The 22900-nt window shown below is 50.6% G+C and overlaps 1 protein-coding gene across 2 annotated transcripts in view; it reads left to right on the top strand.

The window, feature by feature from the left end:
• The window catches only part of ERCC3 (ERCC excision repair 3, TFIIH core complex helicase subunit), a 2074468-nt gene that overhangs the window by 212110 nt on the left and 1839458 nt on the right, over positions 1-22900 (top strand). Inside the window, exons 1-2 of one of the 2 annotated variants that reach the window (XM_078676351.1) lie at positions 8221-8288; positions 8564-8596. In XM_078676351.1, coding sequence (XP_078532477.1) covers positions 8572-8596 — 25 coding nt within the window. In that variant the 5' untranslated portion in view covers positions 8221-8288; positions 8564-8571. Of the gene's footprint in view, positions 1-8220; positions 8289-8563; positions 8597-22900 lie in introns of those variants that run through there. The other variant, XM_078676352.1, reaches the window with a different exon arrangement.

The following is a 22900-nucleotide window of genomic DNA, read 5'->3' as shown; positions in this document are numbered from 1 at the left end:
ATTTTAAGTTGTTGCACCTCTCCATGTGGATGAAATCTAGCTGCAAAACCTCAAACGGATACGTAGAAGGTGCAAAATGACCAGCTGGAGTTGGGGTTCCCCTACCAGGATTGTGTTTCAGACACACCATGCAATTCTTGACTACATTCTCTGCACACTTGGGAATTCCTGAATTTTGCCATACTGGAGCCAACAACTTGCAAATCCCTTTCACGCTGATGTGAGCCATTCCATGAGCCATTGTAACTACTGCAAGCACATACGCATCGGGTCGCAACCATCTCTGATGCTCTGACAATTCAATCCAACAACCATTTGCATCCATCCTACCCGTGTTTTCTCTCCACATGTTCAACTCTTTCTCTGTGGCCTCAGCTTGAATAGACTTCACACTCTCTATCGTATCTTCACACATTCCAATATCACCAACCCATCTTGCAGGGCCTGCAACATACATTCGGCTCATCACATTCCTTGCGGTTTCTTTCGCGATTTCATCAGCAAATGCATTTCCATGACCAACATCATCAGTCACCTTCTTGTGAGCACTACATTTCACAATCGCCACTTGCAAAGGCAAGGTCAGTGATTCAAGAAGCTCATTCACCAATTGACCATGCTGAATCTTAGCTCCATGCGAAGTCAGGAACCCACGTTCTTTCCACAATCGTCCAAAACTGTGAGCCACTCCAAAAGCATACTGGCTGTCGGTATAGACAGTCACTTTCATTCCTTTTGACAACACGCATGCTCTTGTAAGTGCAATTAATTCTGCTGCTTGAGCTGAATTATGTGGAATACGTGCAGCTTCAACAATCGTATGCAAAGTCGTGACAGCATATGCTGCAGTCGTGTCACCATTTGGGAGCTTGAAACATGAACCATCCACCCATAAAGTACCATCACATTCAGCAAGAGGAGTATCTAGGAGGTCTATTCTCCCTTTCGTTTCTTCTTCTGTTTTAAGGAAACAATCATGCTGTTCTGAAGCATCTAATTCCTCTATAATTGGCAACAACAAAGCTGGGTTGAGTGTATTGCATCTTTTTATATGCACATGACTCACTAACAATGTTAATTCGTAACCTGACAATTGAGCACTAGTTAAGTGCTGTGTCTTGGTTCTATTTAACAACGTGTCTACTGCATGTGGAACCATAACGATCAGGGTGTTATTCATCACTAAACCAGCAGACTGTCGAATAGATGCAGCTGCTGCCGCTGTGGCTCTTAAACAACTTGGCAATGCTTTAGCTACCGGATCCAAAGTCGACGAAAAATATGCACATGGACGCTGTCTGTCTCCAAACAACTGTGTCAGTACTGACAATGCACAACCTTGTTTCTCGTGGACATACAATGTAAAGGGCTTACTGTAGTTGGGGGTACCTAACACAGGAGCCGAACATAATGCATCACGCAATTCAGAAAAACTTTTCTGACACTCTTCAGACCAAGGAACGGGTTTGGGTGTATCTTTACATGTTAATGCCACCAAAGGTTTGGCCAATAACGAAAAATTTGGAATCCACTGTCTACAGTACGATGTAACACCCAAGAAAGCACGTACTTCTCTCTGTGTTCTTGGCACATTCAATTTCGCTATTGCCTGAATTCTCTCTGGGGTCAGTTTCCTTCCCTCCTTCGAAAAGAGTTGACCTAAGTAGGTCACTTCTTGTTGACAATATTGTAATTTGGAAAGTGACACCTTGTGATGCAAATCACACAGATGACGCAACAACGACAACGTGGCTTTCTTACAGATTTCCTTAGTATCTGCAGCAACAAGTAAATCAGCAACATACTGAATGAGGGTAGCGCCGTCAGGTAAAACAATCGTATCAAGCTGTGTCTTTAGAGCTTGAGTATATATTGATGGACTTTCACAGTAGCCCTGGGCAGCGCGTTTAAAGCGGAAGCTTCGTCCTCCTAAAGTGAAGCCAAAAATATCCCTGCTCTCCTCAGCAATCGGGATGCTGAAGAAAGCATTCTTCACGTCAATCACCGAAAACCAGGTAGCAGAAGCTGGAATCATAGTCAATAGGGCAGTAATGACGGGAACAACTGGAAATTGTGGCACAACTATTTTATTGACCTCTCTCAGATCAATCACAAATCTGTAAACAGGTGGCTGAGAAGGATCAGTTCGTTTTAAAACAGGCAGAACAGGACTATTGCAAATGTTGCCTCTTGTCTCTTCAATGACATCTTTTTCAATCAGATCGTAAACGATCGCTAGCAAAGCTTTTTCACCTTCACTAGATATTCTATATTGGGGAATTCGTGGCATTTTAACATTGGCTTTCAATGTTACAACATATGGTGGAATTTCTAAAAGACCCACATTATTAAAGTAAGTTGTACTCCTGAAGGAGAACAGTACAAAGTCGCATACAATATTTTTAACAGGTCCAATCCTAACAAATTTTCACCACAACCAGTTGTCAGAATAAGGGGTGCTTCTAATTCACAGGGACCAACAGAAAGGGACAAAGGGTCAGAAATCGGATTTCTAACCGGGGCGCCAGAAAAACCTACTGATACATTCGTTTCACCAGACAAAGGTGCGCCAGGGAGTTTGGAGTGCATAATAGAACTCTTTGTAGCACCAGTATCCAACAGAAAAGGTTCTGACACACCTGATGTAATCACCTCAACGTATGGTCCATTCTGATCTACTGGAACTGAAACAACTCCCTCTCTTTGTCTATGGCTGTCCTAGCAATCATTACCTTCCCAATGCTCATCTTCTGTATAGTAGTCATCAGCATAGTACTGAGCTGTCCTACCAGATGCGTTATTCTGCTGATCAAACGTATTCATCGAATTTTGAGGTGGAAGGGGACGTGCGTTTTGGGGGACATTTCCACGTCCTCTACCTCTAGATGCTTGCTGAACACCTCTACCTCTTGTATTTGAACCACCATTTGCACGCTGTAACAGAATAGGACAACTATACTTAAAATGACCTTCTTCCTTGCAATATGAACATTGATTGGGGCCTACAGGGACACGTGGCTGAGTATACTCGACTCTTTGCGAGTTCCTCTGATACTGTTGAGGCTGCTGAAAATTACTCTGATAGTTATTCTGACCACCATTATTCTGGCCACCACCACTACCACGTGGTGGATATGCTTGCTTTAACAAAACCTTCGTTTTCAATTCTTTCGTTTTCTTTTCTGCTCTATCTTTCTCGTCTTTGTCTCGATTTTCATAGTACTGTGCAGTAGCCAATATCTGTGCTGAAGAGGAAACTGCCCATGAACTTTCAGAATCTTTCAACTTTTTACACAACTCTGGAAGCAGATTGTGCACGAATTTATCGACGAACAATCTCTGACCACCTTCTGTGCTCATATCTTGACCACTGTGGTCGACAAACGTTTCTTCAAACCTGGTGAAGAAATCAGACACCGTTTCATCTTTCTTCTGCTTACATGCAGACAGTTTATCCCAGTTTACACGCATCGCAGGCATTATCGTTTTCATGTAATCAATTATTTTACCAGGAAGTTCGGCTACTAAAGGCTCAGGCTTAGCACCACCAGTCTGTAGGGCATCTGCAGCAGCAATATTAGCCCATGAATCACCTAATTCCTGATCATGATCTGTATGACGAATCTTTCCCCATAAAGGCTGTGGAACAACATTCCCAAATAACATATCGATTTCGGCTAAATTCATGATGCATGACCCAGCAGTCTGTGATAACTCTTTGTAATACCCTGCAGGATTTTTACGCGGATCTGGCAATGTCTGTTTAAGGGCCAAAACTTCAGATCGCTTCCAAGGAACATGTACCCAAACACGCTGAAAATGAGGCTGAATAGGTGGGTTAGCATTTGCGTCACCCTCTCTCCATTGTGGGGGAACTTCTCTCATGGGGTACTGTCGCGCCCTTTTCCTACCGGATGCTTCATGCTCAAATAGTGACTGAGAAGTGCCTCCCTTACTCCGATATGACAACAATATCTCAACTGCTTTCTTGACATCGGGACCTACAATCATGCCCTCTGCGAAATCGAACCGCACACGACACAACTCGGGCGGGTTACATTCCTGATCATTGTCTTCCAAATCTTCACAGAGAAAAACACACATTTGTTCAAAAACGTATCTCTGCTTCGGTGCTTCCCATTGACGGAAGACTTCCATGACAGACTCTACATCATATCTTACAGTGTCCATAACCCATTTATGCGCTAAACGATTCAGTAAATCTCTCTCTCGATAGTCAGGCAGTTGACTTCACAACTGTCTTCGTTCCGTGTTAGGGGTCGTATTAGGCGACCCGGGGAAAGGTGAGAAAAGATTAGTAACAGTGTTGGCCATTCTCTGTCGAACGGAAGGAGAAACTGACGGAAGAACGGGCGGAAAAATAGTGTGAGATAAGGCAGAAGCAGAGGCAATAGCAGAGGGAGCATCAGGGGAAATAGAAGGTGCACTAGGCAAAGTCGTAGAAAGCACAGGTGAAGCAGATGTGATCGGTGGGCCTTGAGGAGGCTGCACCAGAGGAGCAGGAGCCAGCTGAAGAGTAGCTGGTGGGTGCTGTGGAGGAACAGGAGGCAGAGGCGGCAAAACTGGATAGCATTTGTCTATCACCATTTTACGTTGCCTGTGCAACTGCTCACTCATCTGTTCTTCTTCATTGTCTTTATACTGCATAGCAGCTTGCATTATCGAAATACCCCTTTCTCTCTTATTTTTCTTCTCTAATTTAATTTCCTTTTGTTTGGCTTCCTTACGCCATAGGCGGAAAGAGTCAAACATCGCCGGCCGGGCTTTCTTCTTAAAAAGTTTAACTTCAAGGTTATCTAGGATTTCGGTATAAAAGCTACCATATTGGGGCCATTTTAAAACACCGTCTTTTCTGGTGTATTTAATCCACACTTCATTATATGTGATGGGGCCTACTCCGTGTTTCACATATAATTCATATGTTGGAGTTCCAATCAGAGGAACCGGACACGAGTCCTCCAATCGGGAGTCCTTTTTACTACAGCCAAGACAAAACAAATTTCCAAGTCTAAGACCAGGCATCTTCGCTCTCTAGTCTAGCTTCAAACTTCAAAGGATTATCGATTACGATATTTCTCGTGAATACACGAGTCCTTCGGCTTTGGCACTTGCAAGTACCAAACAAAACGATCCCAAAGGATACCCAAAACTAAGAACCAACTAAGGACTGGGAGACGCTCCACTTATACTTAACTGAGATATCGATGACATCACCAGAAGACTCGTCTCAGCGTTTCGCTCTACCAAACTTCAAGGGTCCAAATCAGGGCGATAGCCAGGGCAGCTGTCCTTTGTAGCCGTCGGGAAGCGGGGAACCTCGCAGCAAAGACTTTCGGACCACGTCGACATGCAGGGGTCGATGAAGTGGCAGGCTTTCCTCCAGAATTTTCACACGAAGCTCCTCACGAACCTCTGGCTGGACCGGTACCGCTGGAATCGCCCCAAACGTTGGGCGCCAACTGAGGTACTGGGTTTTTCAGAACCGGTACTGAACCGGTAACCCAGCGGTGCCAGGGAACACACCCAAAGACCTCGAGTCCTTTCCTGATTCAGACCACAGAAACTCAGAGTCTTCTAGGTGAAGTCAAGGATCGATTTTATTGGCTGCAACCAAGGTAACAAGCGTCCTAGAAGTACAACACACAGGAAGTATGTTCTCAGGAGACTGCTGCAATTCACAAAGTCAGGCTTCTCTTTTTATACGAAATATTGTGCTTTAGGCAAACATTCTTTACATTTTACTATACTATAGAAATGCTTCCATTACAAAGAAAAAGCAGAGTCATGATGACAAGGCCATAGTTCAGTTTGTCCAGCCCACAATAAATTACTCGGCAAGGCCCAACATTTTCATCAGATATCGCTGGACCCCCAATAAACCCGGGCACCTCCCCATCATAAAGCAAGTGAGAGAAAAGAGCAGGGACAGGTGTGAGCAAGGTTCGGCAGGGTGGGTGTGCAATGCAAAGGGTTTTATGGCCTGTCGTGCCTTGATGCTATCTTGTTCGGCCACTGGGAGAGGAACTGACCAAACAGGTTCGGCCTGGGGCAATGGTTCCTACTTGCCCAGGTCAGAGAAAAGTCAATCAAGGTGTACGTGTCCTTTTGAATCAGATTTAGCTGTATTATATGCCTATGTAAAGGGCAACTCACAAAATGGCTGCTGTACGCAAAATGGAAGCCAAGGGTTCAGAACGAAAAGGATGATTTCGAGGTGAAATCGTCACTTGATTAAGACGAAAATGCTTGTACATAGTGTACTAGCCATTTTCGGTCTTTTGATATAAAAATCGTCATGCTACGATGAAGTTTTATTCACGAGTTCAGAATTTTCAGAACTACAATTCTCTCTCCCTCTCGCTCCCTCTCTCTCTCACTCCGTCTCTCTCTCACTCCCTCTCTCTCTCTCTCACTCCTCTATCTCTCTCACTCCTCTCTCTCACTCCTCTCTCTCACTCCTCTCTCTCTCACTCTCCCTCCCTCTCTCTCACTCCCTCTCTCCCTCCCTCTCTCCCTCACTCTCTCTCTCACTCGCTCTCTCCCTCACTCTGTCCCTCGCTCTGTTCCTCTCTCCCTCCCTCTCTCCCTCCCTGGCTCCCTCTCCCTCCCTCTCTCGCTCCCTCTCTCCCTCCCTCTTGCTCCCTCTCCCGCTCCCTCTCCCCTCCCACTCAGGCTCCCTCTCTCCCTCTCTCCCTCTCTCCCTCTCTCCATCCCTCCCTCTGTCTCCCACCCTCTGTCTGTCTGTCTCTGTCTGTCTCCTTCCCTCTGTCTGTCTCACTCCCTCTCTCCCTCCCTCCCTCCCTCGCTCCCTCTCTCGCTCCCTCTCGCTCCTCTCTCGCTCCCTCTCTTCCGCTCCCTCCCTCGCTCCCTCTTTCTACCTCGCTCCCTCCCTCGCTCCCTCCCTCTGTCTGTCTCTCACTCTCATTCCCTCTCTCTCACTCCCTCTCTCACACTCCCTCTCCTCTCTCTCCCTCACTCTCTCTCCCTCACTCTCTCTCCCTCACTCCCTCTCTCTCTCCCTCACTCCCTCTCTCTCTCTCCCACACTCCCTCTCTCTCTCCCTCCCTCACTCCCTCTCACTCCCTCCCTCGCCCCCTCCCTCCCTCTCTCCCTCCCACCCTCCCTCGGTCTGTCTCTCTCACTCCTTCTCTCTCTCTCTCTCTCACTCCTCTCTCTCTCACGCCTCTCTCTCTCTCTCCCTCTCTCTCTCCCTCCCTCTCTCCCTCCCTCTCTCGCTCCCTCTCTCCCTCCCTCGCTCCCTCCCTCTCTCGCTCCCTCTCCCCCTCCCTCTCTCGCTCCCCCTCCCTCGCTCCCTCTCTCCATCCCTCCCTCTGTCTCCTTCCCTCTGTCTGTCTCTCCCTCCCTCACTCCCCCTCTCTCACTCCCCCCTCCCCGTCTCCCTCCCTCTCTCACTCCCCGTCTCCCTCACTCCCTCTCTCCCTCCCTCCCTCTCTCTACCTCCCTCTGTCACCCTCTGTCATCTCACCCTGCCTGTGTGTGCCCGCCCTGAGACAGCTTCCAGGCAAGCACACACACAGCCGCACCCAAGCACTTCAAAGGTCATTAAAGGCCATTTGCATGCTAATGAGGTTTGTTGTATTTCACCTCATCTTAGTCCCCACTCTGGCTATGCGCGAATCGCCCGGCCCCCACAGAGCAGCAGGGACTCGTGAGAGTCGCGCTGCAGCAGACACTCTTTATAAAAATAAAAAAAACACATGGGTACGATGTTTGCAAGGTCCGCGGGCCGCCAAGGGAGGCTCGCGGGCCGTACTATGAGTGCCCATGAGCTAGACCTATTAGTTTTGGCAATGCTTGTTACACATATAATGTAAAGCAGCATGAGCTGCTGTGCAACATATCTTAAATGACAAAACCGCTATAATGTGGTCAAAGCTGGCTGCATCATACCGTTAATCTTTAAAAAAGTTAAGACATTTGCACTGCTGTGTAACATCTTTACAAAAACATTAACAAAACCAATAGAAAGGCAAAGTTTCGCAGCCAATGCTGTTTTAAATTTATTTATTTTTTAATTCCGCAGAGGCACGTCGCAACAATCAGCCAATGAGCACTTCGGGCTTCTGTTAGCCACTATGATTGGCTGAGATGCCCGCAATCCAACGGTAGGTTGTATATTACCGCGGCATCCAAATCGACTCTCAATTTGTATTTAGCCATTGGATTGGCTAACTTGCGACCCGGAAGTATTGCAATCACACACAGATGGGCAACGTATTCTCAGACTGAAGTTCGAGAAAAATCGTGTAAGTGGAGCACGGACTACTGTAGTCACTTAATTAGAAAGTGCAGCTTGGAATGCAATTTAGATAGTGTATAGTTGTTTCCCTTTTAGTTAGTTGTTCAGATGCATTAGATGTGTCGAGTTGTTTAGCATGTTATTTTATGCTTGGGCTAATTTGTTTGCAGAACATTGTGAACATCGAGGATGCTAGTTTTGTACTGTAAGGTTGCTGTGAAGCGCGACTGCTCTAAAATGCCTATGAACAAATACACGAACAAATATATATTTATTTTGCAGGTAAAGAAATGAAAGAATGCCGTGCTGTTACAGGTAAAAACGGTTTATAGTATTTGAATCACTTGCAAAGCTTCTGTGAGTGCTATGCTAACGCATGCAGTGTAAAGCGAAACAACGAATGACGGTCAGCATGGTGGCATGCTATCAAACGTAAGAGTATATTGTACGCCTGGACAGGGTCGGTACTCTACAAGACTGTAAAGAGTTACAAGACTGTAAAGAGGACACCACCTCATTACAGAAGTGGAGAGGAGCAATAGTTGTACGGCACAAGGTGCATCTCTGTGTAATATAAGGAGATAGGGTCAGCTATGTGTGGTAGAAGCAGAGCTTTTCGTGGGTGCTGTTGAGTCAGGAAACCACACGCTGTGAAGTTGTTTGAATCCTTTGTATTGTAGCTCAATCCCTGGCATTGGTTACAAATGGCAGCACCGAATTACTATGGTAAAGAATAGCATTTTATCGGACAAGAGTCTACGGTACAGCATGGCTCAAGTTAACTGAAGGACAACTGTATAATACAAAAGTGAAATGTGTTAACAGTGTTTAGTTGAAGGTAAGCAGTGCACGATGCAATTAGAAAACTGGTAGGTGTGGAAGGAAAACTGGGGACACTTCATAGTGCGAAGAAAGAGTAGCAGTATGTGATAAAAGTGTGAAAGGAACAAAATTGATTTTGTAAGGTCCAAATTCTGGTTACATTAGTGACTGGGGAGACGATGTAGCCTTACGGCTAGAGCAATCTACTTCGGAGCGGGGGAACCGGGTTCGAGTCTCGTCGACGACGCTCAACATCCTGTGATTTTTTTGTCAACTCTGTTTGTTTATTGGCATTTTCATTTTTAACATTACATTGGGTGCACCCTTAACATCTAGGTAATTCCACAACTGTGTCTAGTTGCCAATGCACTGGCCGTGCGGCAAGTCAATAAGGCGCTACTACAGTTACACCTGTATGGCATGTGGCTAAGTCCTGGATGCCCAGACATGCCCGCAGCATACAAGAGTCATTGCGTCCCATTTCTGCGCGGAGAGACAAGTCTTACATTCGTAACTCAATTGCAATCAAAACATTTGCAAGAAAACAAGAACATCAAAAGACGGCATTGTCACCAGGATACAGTACAAAACACCCCCCCTTTCTTTATGTTGTTTGTCCCCCTTCTTGGTCTTACCTCTTCTCCTCGCCCCTTAATCATGTGTGCATACCTCCATTCCTATTCCACCCTCGCCACAATCCCATGGCGTGCATCAGCCTGTGCATCAGTGGTGTTGTTCGCTGCGCACCCCTCCCTTCTACTACCCACCATGTCTACTGAGTCCCCCACCGCCCCCTCAGTCGTGTTAGCCCCTGCCGCCTGCAGGGCGTTAAGCATGCCCTCCCAGCACTCCGCCATGGGCTCCCTGCGGAGCCCCACTACTTCCTCTCTCCGAATGGCAGTCCACTCTGCTCGGGCCCACGACAGGAGGGCCAGGATCAATGCCTGCACGCTGGGCGAGCCACTTGCCTTCCACCTCCTGGTAAGGAGCCGCACCGCTGTTACCATCCCCAGATCCAGAAAGCGGGACGATGGCAGGCACGAACAAAGGCAGATTCGCAAAATAGTAGAGAAGGCGAGGGAGCGTGGACCAGAAGCCTATCTGGGCCTTGAGCGCCGTCCCCTCTCTTCCCAGGTTCCCGTCCATCAGGTCTGCCGGCCGGCGGTAGATCTGGATCCCCAGGTATATAAGTGTGTCCGCCCGCCACTGGATTCGCGTGCCATGGAGGCTGTACTCCGGATCAGAAACCTCGCTGTTAAAGGCATAGAGGCATGACTTGCCTGCATTGACTCAGAGCCCCGAGAGACCGGCAAAGCGACTCAGCAGTGGGACCAGTTGCTTCGGCATGCGGTCCACGTCTCTGACAAAGACCAATAGGTCATCAGCGTATAACGATACTTGGTGGACGCCGTCGCCTAGTGGGATACCATCCGCCAGGAGCTGTCTCATGGCCGCAGCTAAGGGTTCCATGGCCAGCGCGAAGAGCAGCGGCGACAGAGGACACCCCTGCCGGGTGCCCCTGCCCACCGCCACTTCCTCCGAAACAAACGGTCCCAGCCGGACGCGGACCACAGGGTTCCTGTACAAAAGTCCCACCATTTGCAGGAAGTTTCCTTCCAGTTCGTATGTCTCCAATACCGCCAGCAGATAGCCCCACTCAAGGCAATCAAAGGCCTTTTCTAAGTCCAACACCAGGCACCCCGCTCTGGGCCAGACCGCTGCCGCCTCCCTCGCTACTCGGAAATATCTCCTGAGATTCAGAGATGTGGACCTCGCTGGTACGAAACCATTTTGGTCCGGGTGGACTAAATGCGGAACCATCGGCGCCAGATGCTCTGCAAGTATTTTGGCTAGTATCTTATAGTCGGTGTTAAGCATCGCCAACGGGCGATAGGAGCTCAGGGACATGGGGTCTATGTCGGGCTTAGGTAGGGACACCAAAAACGCTTCTCGTAGAGAGGACGGAAGATGGCCCTCGTCAATTGATGCCCTGAACATCTGAAGGAGCTGAGGCGCTAGAATGTCCCTATTCGCTTTATAGTATTCAGCCGGCATCCCGTCCGGCCCTGCCGTTTTCCCCGTCGCCAGTGCCTGAATCGCATCTCCCACCTCCTCTAGCGTGAGCGGGGCACCCAGCTCTGCCCTCTGGGCTTCTGGGACATTAGGCAATGCAACTGACTCCAGGAATCAGTCTCCGCATACTCCTGACCCGTACCTCGAGCTCTATACAGGTCCTGGTAGTGATCGGTAAGCGCCCGGTGGATCTCGCGCTGCGTGTACACCACTGTCCCGTCCCCAGAGCGGATGGCACCATTCTGGATATTGCGCTCTGTTGTCCGTATCAGCCAGGCCAGCAAACGGCCAGCCCTATCTGCCTTCGTGTGCGTCTTGGCAGTATGCGCTGCATAGTTATGGCATCGCAGTCGCTCAAGTAGGACCGCATGCTCACCACGAAGCTCCTCAAGCTTTAGCGCATGCCTGCCCGTTCCTTCCCCCTCCCGCTCATACTGCAGAAGCTCGGACTCTATGTGGGTTAGAGACGCAGACATCTGTGTGCGGATGTTCCATGTGGCCCCTATACAGTGCCCCCGGATAGTCGCCTTGTGGGAATCACACTCCACCATAGGGTCCTTCACTGAATCCTCATTTTCCTCAAAGTAGGATAGAATGGCAGTGCCCAATGAAGACCTAAACTCGGCGGCCTCCAGCGCAGCCGGCTGTAGTCGCCAAGCGGGCACCGGGGGTCTGTCCGCCGCCCAGCTAAGCTGAAACCGTAGGGATTGTGATCTGAGTGCGTCCTACCTAGGTATTCCGACTTAGTCAGATGCGGGAGCAGGGACTGGGAGCCTACTATTTGGTCCAGGCGGACATGGAGACCGAGCACCGCCGAGTAGTATGAATATATTTTGTCTGTAGGGTGCTGCGTGCGCCAAAGGTCGTGGATGCCCCAGTGCGCTAACCAGTCCCTGTGAGCCCACGCTGCCGAGGTCGCTGCCACTGCACGAAGGGGCGGAAAGGAGCTGTCTAATTGCGTGTCCAGCACCATATTGTAGTCACCGCCCAACAGCCAGGGGAGGCCTGCGTACCGCTGAAGTATGGGATTTAAGGACGCCAGGAAAGCAGGTTGCTCCGTGTTGGGGGCATAAATAGAACCCAACAGTATCTCCTGCCCATTGAGCCTCCCCCTCACAAAGGAGTACCTCCCATCTGGGTCTACCTGCGTATCAGTACATGCAAAGGGAACACCTGCCCTCACCCAAATCAGAGTGCCGCGCGCTTGCGCTAAATAGGTCGTACCATGAAGTTGTCCCCTCCATCGCCTGCGAAGTCTCTCTAATTCCACTCGGGACATGTGCATCTCCTGAAGAAGCGCAATCCCCACCTGGTGACGCTGCATAAATGCGAAGCCAGAGTACCGACGCGCCGGGGGGTGAATGCCGCGGATGTTCCAGGTCATGATGTTAGTACACACCATGTGTTGTGCTGTTGTGTAACCACCCGGGGAGTCAGGGGGCGCGTCATGCGGGGCCAAGGGGTGGGCTCTCGGGCGGGGATTCCTAAGTGCCGCTTCTGAAACATGCGAACCAGAACGAACATTGTAACTTTATGGCGTATTCCCAGCAGGGAATGCGTCCAGACCAGGCAAGGTGACTACCGTTTAAAGTGTCGTGACCGCAATTTACGTGCGTGTGGGGGAATGCGCAGTCAGTGATGTCATTAGGTTGCTCCCTCATCTAGGGCCCTTAGCGCTGCTGAGCTGTGGTTGGTGAATCACAGACAATGAAGCGGACCGGGCTGATGTAGGTCACCCATGTAGACCACCCTGCACAGTGGTGATTAAACCTGCTTCCCAGAGGAAGGCACGATTGTGTACCTGCGCTGCGCCAACAATTCCTAGTTATAGGTTTGCTCAAACGTGAGGCTCCAGAGCCAGCAGTGGAGTATATCAGTATGCGACAGCGGTCATATAAAGGATACAATGAACTTTGCACTGAACACTGGCAATACAGCAGACTATCCCTGATCCGCCATCAGACACATTATGTAGTCCGCTGTCTGGGGTGTCACCACAGGCAGCGTAACATCCTCCGACATTACAGTGGACGGTGAGGACGATCCGCTAGCTCCAGTCCCACTCTGTGGTCTGTGGTCCGGGCCTCCGTGCCCATTCACCGCTCCCAGTGTCGCGACCGCCTCCAGCGCCTCCTGTCGCTCCTGCCGCATCTTCTCCGGGCTGGGCGCCGTCTGTCCCAAGCCTGCTCCTCGCCGGACCCCTCTCTTCCTCCTCCTCCTGGAGCGTTGCTCTTGCCATCCGCCGTCTTCCGGGCCCGTCGGCCGCGTCCCCGTCCACTGCCCGGTCTCCTCCAGCCAGTCCCAGACTTCCGACGGAGCCTCAAAGAATAGAGTGCCCTCCTTGGAGACCACTCGCAGACGAGAGGGAAACCGCAATGAATAGGGCAGTTCCAGGTCCCGCAGCTGTTTCTTCACTGCCATATATGAGCCACACCTCCTTTGTACCGTTGCTGTGTAGTTCGGGAAAAGCATCATGTGACTGTTGCCCACCTGAAGGTCACTCATCTTCCGAGTTTCTCTGAGCACCGTATCCCGGTCTCTGTAGTTAAGGAGCTTGAAGAGAAACGGACGGGGCCTAGCTCCTGGCCTCGGAGCTTGCGCCGGTACCCTGTGCGCCCTTTCCACCACGAAATGAGGGGACAGCACTCCAACTGGAAAAATTGTCCACAGCCAGGTCTCTGTGTACCTTTCAGGGTCTATCCCTTCTTCCCACCCTGGCAGGCCTACCGCTCGGACATTTCTGCGCCGAGAGCGTCCTTCCGCATCCTCCGCGCGGTCCTCTAGTGCATGGACTCTATCGATCAGGTTTTGCAGGGCTGAGGCATGGCTGCGCACCACAGGTTGCAGTTCCTGGACCACTCGGCGTTGCTCCGTGACTGACCCTGACAATTTACGGTGGTCCGCATGCAGCAGCATGAAGTCAGATGTGACTTTCTCAATCCGCACTTCTAGAGACGACTTAGTTTGCTCCAGGGTCGTCCCTATGCATTCCACCGCCGCTAGAGTAGCCGTGGGTTCCATGGCCATCCGCCTCTGCTCCTGCGGGGGATCGGGGCCGCTCGCGTCCTGTTGCCTCGTCTGCGTTTTGTCCCGAAGCCTGCCCATTACAATTTGCTGCGCCGTGGGCATCAACACGGCTGACTGCGGGACCAGTAGTGGTGTCAGGGGGTGAGGGGGGGGGGGGGCTCCCGCTCCTATCAGCCAAACAACCGACACTATGCGCCAACTAGGAGGACACCAACTGGGATGAGACGGGCCCCCAGAGGCCGCCGCCTAGGTGTCCAAGGACAATGCACCTCACAGTCCGACTCCCAGACTCCTTTGTGAGCCCTCTCCCATCAGGGCCAGTGAGTACAGGCAGCAACCTTCCCCCAATTGTTTCCTGGCCAGTTTGGTTGCTAGTTACGACTGCAGGTGGATCAGGCTTGTTCATCCAGGTAGGGCCGGCAGATACAGTCAGCAACCCTCTCTCTAATGTTCTTTGGGCTACCTTATTCCTGGTGGCCGCTGTGGGGAGAGCAGTCTTACTCCAGCAGGCAGGGCTGCGCGTTGGCGAAATGTAAATGAGCTAAAGTAGGACTCCGCTGGTGGGCATCTACTCTGGGGCAATTAGGAGCTGATCTCCGCACAGGCTGGCTCCAGATCCTCAGCGCACCCCTTGTCAGGTGTGTGCGGGGGCGCAAACAACAATGTCCTCCCAGATGCACCTCCACGCCTGCCATACAGATGGGCCCGCACCTCCCAATTACGTAGTGTTGGCGCAGTCTCAGTGTCCGGCAGCGCCCGCAACAAAGGGATCAACTGTCGTGGCCTAGGGACAGGGGCCTCTCATCACATGGGTGCCTAAAATGGCTTCCGGGTCAAAATGGCGCCCCTACAGTACAGTCTGCGGCCAGTCACACTCCCTGTACCTCGTGTCTCCGTCCTCTGCCGCCCGGCCGTGTCTCTCGGCTTCTTCTGCAACACCCAGTGCCTCGCAGCCAATAAATGTCCGGCGCGCTGTACCCCGGGCGCTCACCAGGGCCTAGCCTTCTTCCTGCCTCTCTCCCCCGGGGCACCGAACTGCAGGGGGATCAGGATTGTTCCACCAGATAGGGCTGCGCTCTGGTCAATTGAGGATTAGCTGCGGTAGGTCTCCGCCGTCTGGTGCCTCTGCCTGGGTCCTTGGGAGCCTCTCGATACACAGATTAACTCCAACCCCTGTGGCATGTGTCTGTGGACAGCAACGCTCCCCTAGGTGTACCCCCGCTCCAGTAATGCAGGGGGGGCGTTCCCCTCTCCTCTCAGTTCCGTGCTGCTGGCGCGGTTTCAGCACCTAGCGATGCCCGCAGCAGGGGGAACGACTGAAGTGATCCGGGTGGCGGGGGCATTGGACTCTTGTCATGCAGACGTGCAAATTGGCGCCCGAGGCGAAATGGTGCCTGAGGAATGTAGTCTGCAGCTCGCCGCGTCCCGACCCCCTCCGTCCTGCTGTGCCCCCTGGTTTTGATTGGAATGATGCGCGTCCTCACTGCGCCCCCTGGCTCCAGCCTCAGCGTCCAGTGCCCCCGCAGCCGTTAGTCAGCCGGCTCGCAGTGTTCCATGCCCCAGTGTCTCACTGGCCGGCAGCAGGCTCCAACAGTGTCTCCGCAGTGGCCGCTCACCAGGGCCAAGCCTCACCTCTCTTGTTCGCCGCTGGGCCTCCGCAGTGCACCTCAGGGGTCCGCCGATTCTCCGCCGCCTCCCTCAGCCTAGCTTTGAGCCCGCAGTGCACACTAACTCCAGGGTGGGCATGCTGCAGCCTGCCTCCCTGCTTTCAGTGTCCGCCGTTGGTCGGAACCTCACCTCCGCTTCTCTCTTCTTGCCGCGCCCGTAGGAGGACCTCCTGCAGGCGCGCAGAGTGTGGGGCTCCCTCGCCTCTCCAAGGTGCTGGGCAAACGCGGCTCTCCTTCCTCTGCTCCCGGCACCGCGGGCCCAGTCGCTTCAGGGCCTCGCCTCGCGGCCCTCCCCGGCCTCCCCCGGCGCCTCCGATCTCTTGGCCTCTCACGCCAGGGCTGCTGCTGCACACCGCCGGTCCGCACAGGGGTCCGCAGCGCTGATCTGGCCCGGCTCTCTCCGCCTCCACTTCAGCGCCAAACCCGGGGGCCTCCCTGCCTGTCTAGGCCCCGGCCGGATTTCGCGCCGTTTTTTACTCCTCTCCACTGCAGTCTCTATGTCTGCCGTCTCGCACACCGGCGGACTCCGCAGCCAAGGCCGCACCTGCTCCGTCCCGTGTAGGTGAGCTGAAACCACTCTCTCAAGGAAATTTCAGGATAATTCAGGGTGCTACAGACGGAGCTCTAGAGAGTCACGTCCACCATGTTGCCTGGCTGGCCACGCCCCCCTCCTCAACATCCTCTGATGCTGGGCAAATCACTTAATCTCCCCGTGCCTAACAAAAATTGATGTGTCCATCTGTAAAAAAAACTGGTGCTTGTGTAAAGCGCTCTGATACCCGATTTCTCGAGGCTAGTTCGCGCTCAATAAAACGTAAAAATGTTTTTAAAAAAAATGCTTTCCCTTCTTTTGAACTGATAGGGGATACCTCCACTCGGAGGCAGGACTGAAAATAACCTTATTGAATAAATGTTATCGCATTAAGAGTTTTGCAGAGGGACCCAACATGAGCATCCACTCCGCATTCGTTTCACTGCTCAGGAGCCTGATTTTTCAAAGCTCCAAGCAAACGTGCTTGGAACTGGTACTGCATCTGCTGGAGCAGGTTGTAAAGAGGTTGCTAGCCACCCCCCCCCCCGTTTAAAAATTGCATCTCTGCCGAGAGATTAATGCAGCTGCTCGACCCATTTTTGCTGTGGTGAAATTACGCTGGAAACCAACTATGAAGGCACAGTTCTAGGGGAATTAGTGTGTAGTCTCACAGGAAGTTTAACTACTCTTTCTTTTGGACTTTGATTATTCACAAGTCTAGCCAGTTGTCAGTGGTAGCTTTGTCTAATATGAGAGCCCTTTAAGTGCCCTCATTGTGAGAAGTTGGCCTGATATGTGATGTCCACTATTCTAGGGGGCACCCTGTATCAGTCCAAACAACCCTTATGGTGATGGTTGTAAAGTCCACCTTTATAGACCAGCTATCCTATTGGTAGCATGGACAAAGCAGTCTTAGGCTAAAACGTAAAAGATTTGCGTATGCTTTTCCGCCTATACCACTAATACCACTAGTGGTATGCAAGCTTAGACAACCGTCTCTCAAGATGATTCTAGTAGCTCCCACATGGGCACGTCAACCGCGGTTCACCACTGTGAGAAGTTGGCCTGGTATATGATGTTCACTATTCTAGTGAGCACCTTGCACCAGTCCAAACAACCCTTATGGTGATGGTTGTAAAGTCAACCTTATAGACCAGCTATTCTAGTGGTAGCATGGACAAAGCAGTCTTAGGCTAAAACTTCAGAGAGCATGTGAAGCCAGCTGTTTTACCATATGTAACCCCTTGAATACCAAATGAAAGGTCACCACACAGGTTATATATCAAATATATATGTATTTATTACTAACAAAACCCCTCTGAACTCTTTATGAGGTCAAAGGCCAAAGCACATAACAAGTTACTCAATTATCATACAATAAGTTGCACAAAATACAGTCGTGACCTAGGGGCGTTGCAAACCATATATTAAAATAGTGGTATAAGAACTACGTCACGAACAGGGAGTAGGTCTAGGGCCTAGGGAATCGCTGGGGCTACACTGAGCTAACGAGAGTTAGGAAGCAGGAGGCCCACGGGATGCGTGTGCAGTGTCTAAACACACACGCGGGTTCTCATAGGAATACATTGGGAATGTAAAAGTTAGAAACTAGTTGATTTAGGACGCTTCCGGATGGACTAGGAGAAAGCTACTGAAAACTAGGACACTTGGATAGTCAATACCCACAGGAGCACCGGAGTACTCGCGTTACCTCACCCACAGGAGCCGGGTGCATAGGTGTCAAGTTGTGTCGGGTTTCGACGCTGAATCCTATGGAGACCTGTAAAAAGATGCTGCAGGCGAACAGGAGGAAGATGTCCGGTTGGATCCAAGGGTGGATCGAGGATGAAGAGTACCTGAAAGCAGAGAGGACAGAGTCTGGGTCACTAGCCAGTGACCAGGAAGGAACCAGGCGATGTCTGGTGCGATCAGGTGAAGATGCAAAGCTTGTCTCTGCAGCCACGTGGATCAGGAGGCGTTGGCGACGACCAGGAGCTGGATATGGATTGTCCCACGAAGGATCTCGCTGTCGGCGGTGTCGGCTTCCGGATCGGAGTCAACAGGCCTTGGCAAATGCAACCCACACAGGAATCGAAGATGGGCTTCTGTTCAGACCAGCAAGGTCTGGGGGGGGCTTTTCCTTTTCAGGGAAGCAGGAGCAAGCCTGGAGCAACCAGGCAAGCGGTGCAAATTCAAAGGTTCGCCTTCACAGAGGCCACTAGCCAACGGGCAAGTGACCGGAAAGGCGCGTTGAGCACAAAAACACAAGCAGGACCCACGCGGCACTCGATGAGTGTGGAGGGCTGTGCGTCGGTGCAAAAGGTGTTCGGGGCTGGGGCTTCTCAATCCCCAATGCACAACTTCGAGGGTGCCTCAGAAGCTGCGCAAGAAGCAGGTTTTCCAAGATGTCTGGTCCCACGTCTCTCATCGCCTCCACGGGTCTCAGCTCTGCTGTGGCTGTGGATCGGGGTCAGAGAAGTCCAGTTCCTGTCTGGCTCTGTACTCAGGCTCCGGCGGGAGTGTTGACAAAGCAAACCGGCAAGTCGCTGTTGGTGCCTGTTTGCACAGGGTGGTCACTCCTTGGCCACAAGGGAGATTTTTCAGTCTTCTAGTTGCAGTAGAATGTCGAAGGTCCAGAGTTTCGTTTCAAGTTTCAGTTCAGGATAAATCTAAAGTCTCTAGACTCTGCTCCTACCTTTATACTAATCAAAGGGGCTGGATTACCTGCTAGGTCCCTCCTATGGGTGGGACCAGGGAAGGGGGTGATTACACCCCTTTCCCTTTGTCCAGTTTTGCGCTGGGGCTGGAGTCCCCCAGCAACTGGTTTGAACCGGGCTATGCATGGAGCACCTTGTGTGCCCCAGGCAGTGTCTTATTCCATTCAGCCCTCCCTGCCCCCATACACTAAGGCCTGTCTGGGGTGGTGCTAGCACCTCCCAAGGCAGTAAATCTATTGTCCAAGCCTCCCTCACTGGAAGGACTCCCAGCAGCAGGAGGTCAGACTTGTGTCTGTGGCAGCAGCATCCATTTTGTGATGCTGAGGCTCTGGTTAACTTTAACCGGGATTAACAGGAACAACATGTCTTCTCCCTCTAGGAGGGTGAAATGCTACCCCCGTCGCCAGAACTGACGAGGGGGTAGTATTCCAAAGCGTATGACACCTTACACATGTTTTGATAAAGCCAAACCAAAGTTAGCAATAACCGCGAGGATTATAATGCACTTAAGAGTATATGGTATGGCTATATCATAGAACAGCTATAAGGAGATGGTTCCGAAAGCTGCAGACAGGCTCAGCTCATGCTAGAGCCTCATCTCACATAAAACTAAGCTCTCTCCCATCAGGATTGTTAAGGCCTGCCATAGGAGTGATTTATAGGTGCATATGTGTCTATATATAAGGTTAGATATAGGAATACTATAAGCAAGGGGTGATCACTCAGCTGGGGCAAGGTCGTGTAATCAGCCAATTGTGTCAATTTGGATGGCCAGCCAGGGGTGGCATAATTCATGCTGCAGGCCCTGGTAGGCCTTGGATGCACCTATGCCCTGGGTTCCTATGGTACACTATACAGGGGCTCACAAGGTGACCCAATATCCAATTGGAGATGTACCTAAAGTACATGGAGTCCATTTTACAGTGAGAACAGATAGCCTGGGGCCCTGATTAGCAGGATCACAGGCCAACTAAGTCGAAAACCAGCTAAACACTAGGCAAAAAGTTGGGGGTAACCATAGTCTGATATCCATCCTCCTACACTCATCGCTGCCACCAACGACATCAGGGCCCTGCTCGACAACCGAGAAACCACAGCCCTCATCCTCCTGGACCTGTCAGCCGCCTTCTACACGGTCTGCCACCGCACACTATGTACACGCCTCTACGACGCCGGGATCCAAGAGCAGGCCCTGGGCTGGACCATTCCCTTCCTCTCCGTCAGAACACAGAGCGTCTGCCTTCCCCCTTTCCGCTCCGAAGCCACCAAGATCATCTGGGGCGTACCCCAGGGCTCATCCCTTAGACCAACGCTGTTTAAAATCTACATGGCACCGCTCGCCCACGACGGCACAACCTCAACATCATCTCCTATGCCGATGACACCCAGCTGATCCTCTCCCTCACCAAGGACCCACTCCGCCAAAACCAACCTCCACAAAGGAATGAAAGCAGTCGCCGAATGGATGAAGAACAGCCGACTGAAGCTGAACTCGGACAAGACGGAAGTCCTCCTCCTCGGCTCCATCCCCTCGGCCTGGGACGACTCCTGGTGGCCGACCGCACTGGGAACAGCTCCAGCACCCACCGACCACGCACACAACCTAGGGTTCATCCTCGACTCCACTCTATCCATGACGAAGCAGTTCAACGCCGTCTCGTCCTCCTGCTTCAACACCCTCTGCATGCTCCGCAAGATCTACAAGTGGATCAGCACCAAAATGAGAAGAACGGTCACCCAGGCCCTCGTCAGCAGCAGGTTGGACTACGGAAATGCCCTCGGCCAAACTCCTGAAACGACTTCAACACATTTAAAACGGCTCTGCACATCTGATCCTCGACATCCCTCGCCGCAGCCACATCACACCTCACCTGAGACCTCCACTGGCTCCCCGTCAGCAAGAGGATAACCTTTAAGCTCCTCACCCACGCGCACAAAACACTCCACAACACCGAGCCAGAGTACCTCAACAGACGACTCGGCTTCTACACCCCCACCGCCAGCTTCGCGCCGCCGACCTCGCCACAGTCCCTCGCATCCGAAGAGCGACATCCGGCGGCAGATCGTTCTCCCACCTCGCCGCTAAGACTTGGAACACCCTCCCCATCCCCCTACGACAGACCCAAGACCTGCTGACCTTCAGAAGACTCCTCAAGACCTGGCTCTTCGAGCAGTAGCAGCATACCCCCGCCCCCAGCCCCTTGAGACCTTCACGGGTAAGTAGCGCGCTTTACAAATGTATTGATTGATTTGAGTCATCAAGAGTTGATTAGACAGCCAAAAGCTAGACTATTTTCAGAATTTGAACACCCTGGAAATATCCAGATTATGAAGTTTTCTTTGGCTGAAGAGGCACTGGGCTTGATTCGCCAAGGCATTTAGCATCGCATTTTAATTTTTATTGGACCTTAAAGTCATGTTTTCTTTTCACAGAACTATAAAGTACATTCTTAAATGGATTTAACATCTCATATATGCTTTGCATAGCATATGAGTGTTCCATAAAAGAGATGTTTGCTTAAGTAAGTGTAATTCCATGAACCCATGAATATAGGAGTAGAGTACCGAGAAATGAGACTTTCCAATTTCACAAATATGCTCTGTTTTGTCAGGAATAAGACCAGTTTCAGAACAGTCATAATGGACTCTTATCTAGAAGAAGGCCTACATAGCAGGAACCGAAAGACTTGCATGTTGAAATCCATTTTAAGTTCAGAGATAACTGTCACAGGTGTTTCTTAGGTGAACATCCTGGGTTGACCTAATTTAACAAACCCTCCCTCCAAGAGATTGACCTTATTGTTTGAGGTTTGTGAGTTCTCAGGATTAGAAATGTATTTTGGGGCTTTTACTGATACTGAGCAATTTAATTCATATTCAAACTGGATTAGAATTTTTTTTTTTTTTGCAATGAAGTAAAATCTGAAAACCTTCCAATCAAACATTTCTGATCAGTGATGATGGAAAATTATAGAAGGATACGAATTGTCCGTGATGCCGCCATTTTAATGCACAAGTTTTTTTTATATATATATATATATATATATATATATATATATATATATATATATATATATATATATATATATATATATATATATATATTTTTTTTTTTTTTTTAAGTAGGAAGAACAGTGGGGCAGGAACCATGCATTGGCATATTTATAAGCAGCTATTGCCACCACAATGTTTTTTTCTGACCGGTGGCATAGCGGCATTCCCCATATTTACAAGGTGGCGCAAAGCCACTTAATGTGGCTTAACGCCACCTTGTAAATATGCCCCTTTCTGCCATTGCCATCTGCGGCACAGGGGCATTCCACTGCAACACCCATTGCTTTTTAACGCTGCCCTGGATTTACAAAGCTGGGGCAGTGCCAAAAACCAAGGCCAGGGAATACCTGGTTTTAGAATGTTGATACAAGGAGAAATAATTAACTTCTCATTTGCGCTTTCTATGTGAGCTGCATTCTGCATAGAAAGAGCAAATAACCCTTTTTGATTGTTTGTTTGTGAGGGAAGATGTCCCTTCCTGCACATAAACACTTGCCCCTACATCACAGGCCCCCTTGCAAAATAGCTGCCGGGTGCTGGTTCTAAGCAACTTTTTTAGCGCCAGTGCTAGAAGAAACACAGGTGTGGCGTATTTGGTAAATATGGTGCCCCCCCACCCCCCATTTTGAAAATGTCGGAGCACTGCATTGCCGAATTTGTCGCAGCACAGCGCTCCAACACTTACTTGTACATATGCCCCCACGTCTCTTCCTCATGAACAAGATGG

This window comes from Lissotriton helveticus, chromosome 2_1, assembly GCF_964261635.1.
Source record: "Lissotriton helveticus chromosome 2_1, aLisHel1.1, whole genome shotgun sequence".
NCBI lineage: Eukaryota > Metazoa > Chordata > Amphibia > Caudata > Salamandridae > Lissotriton > Lissotriton helveticus.
Note: the sequence above shows the minus strand (reverse complement) of the source record. Positions and strands in the feature narration are given on the sequence as shown.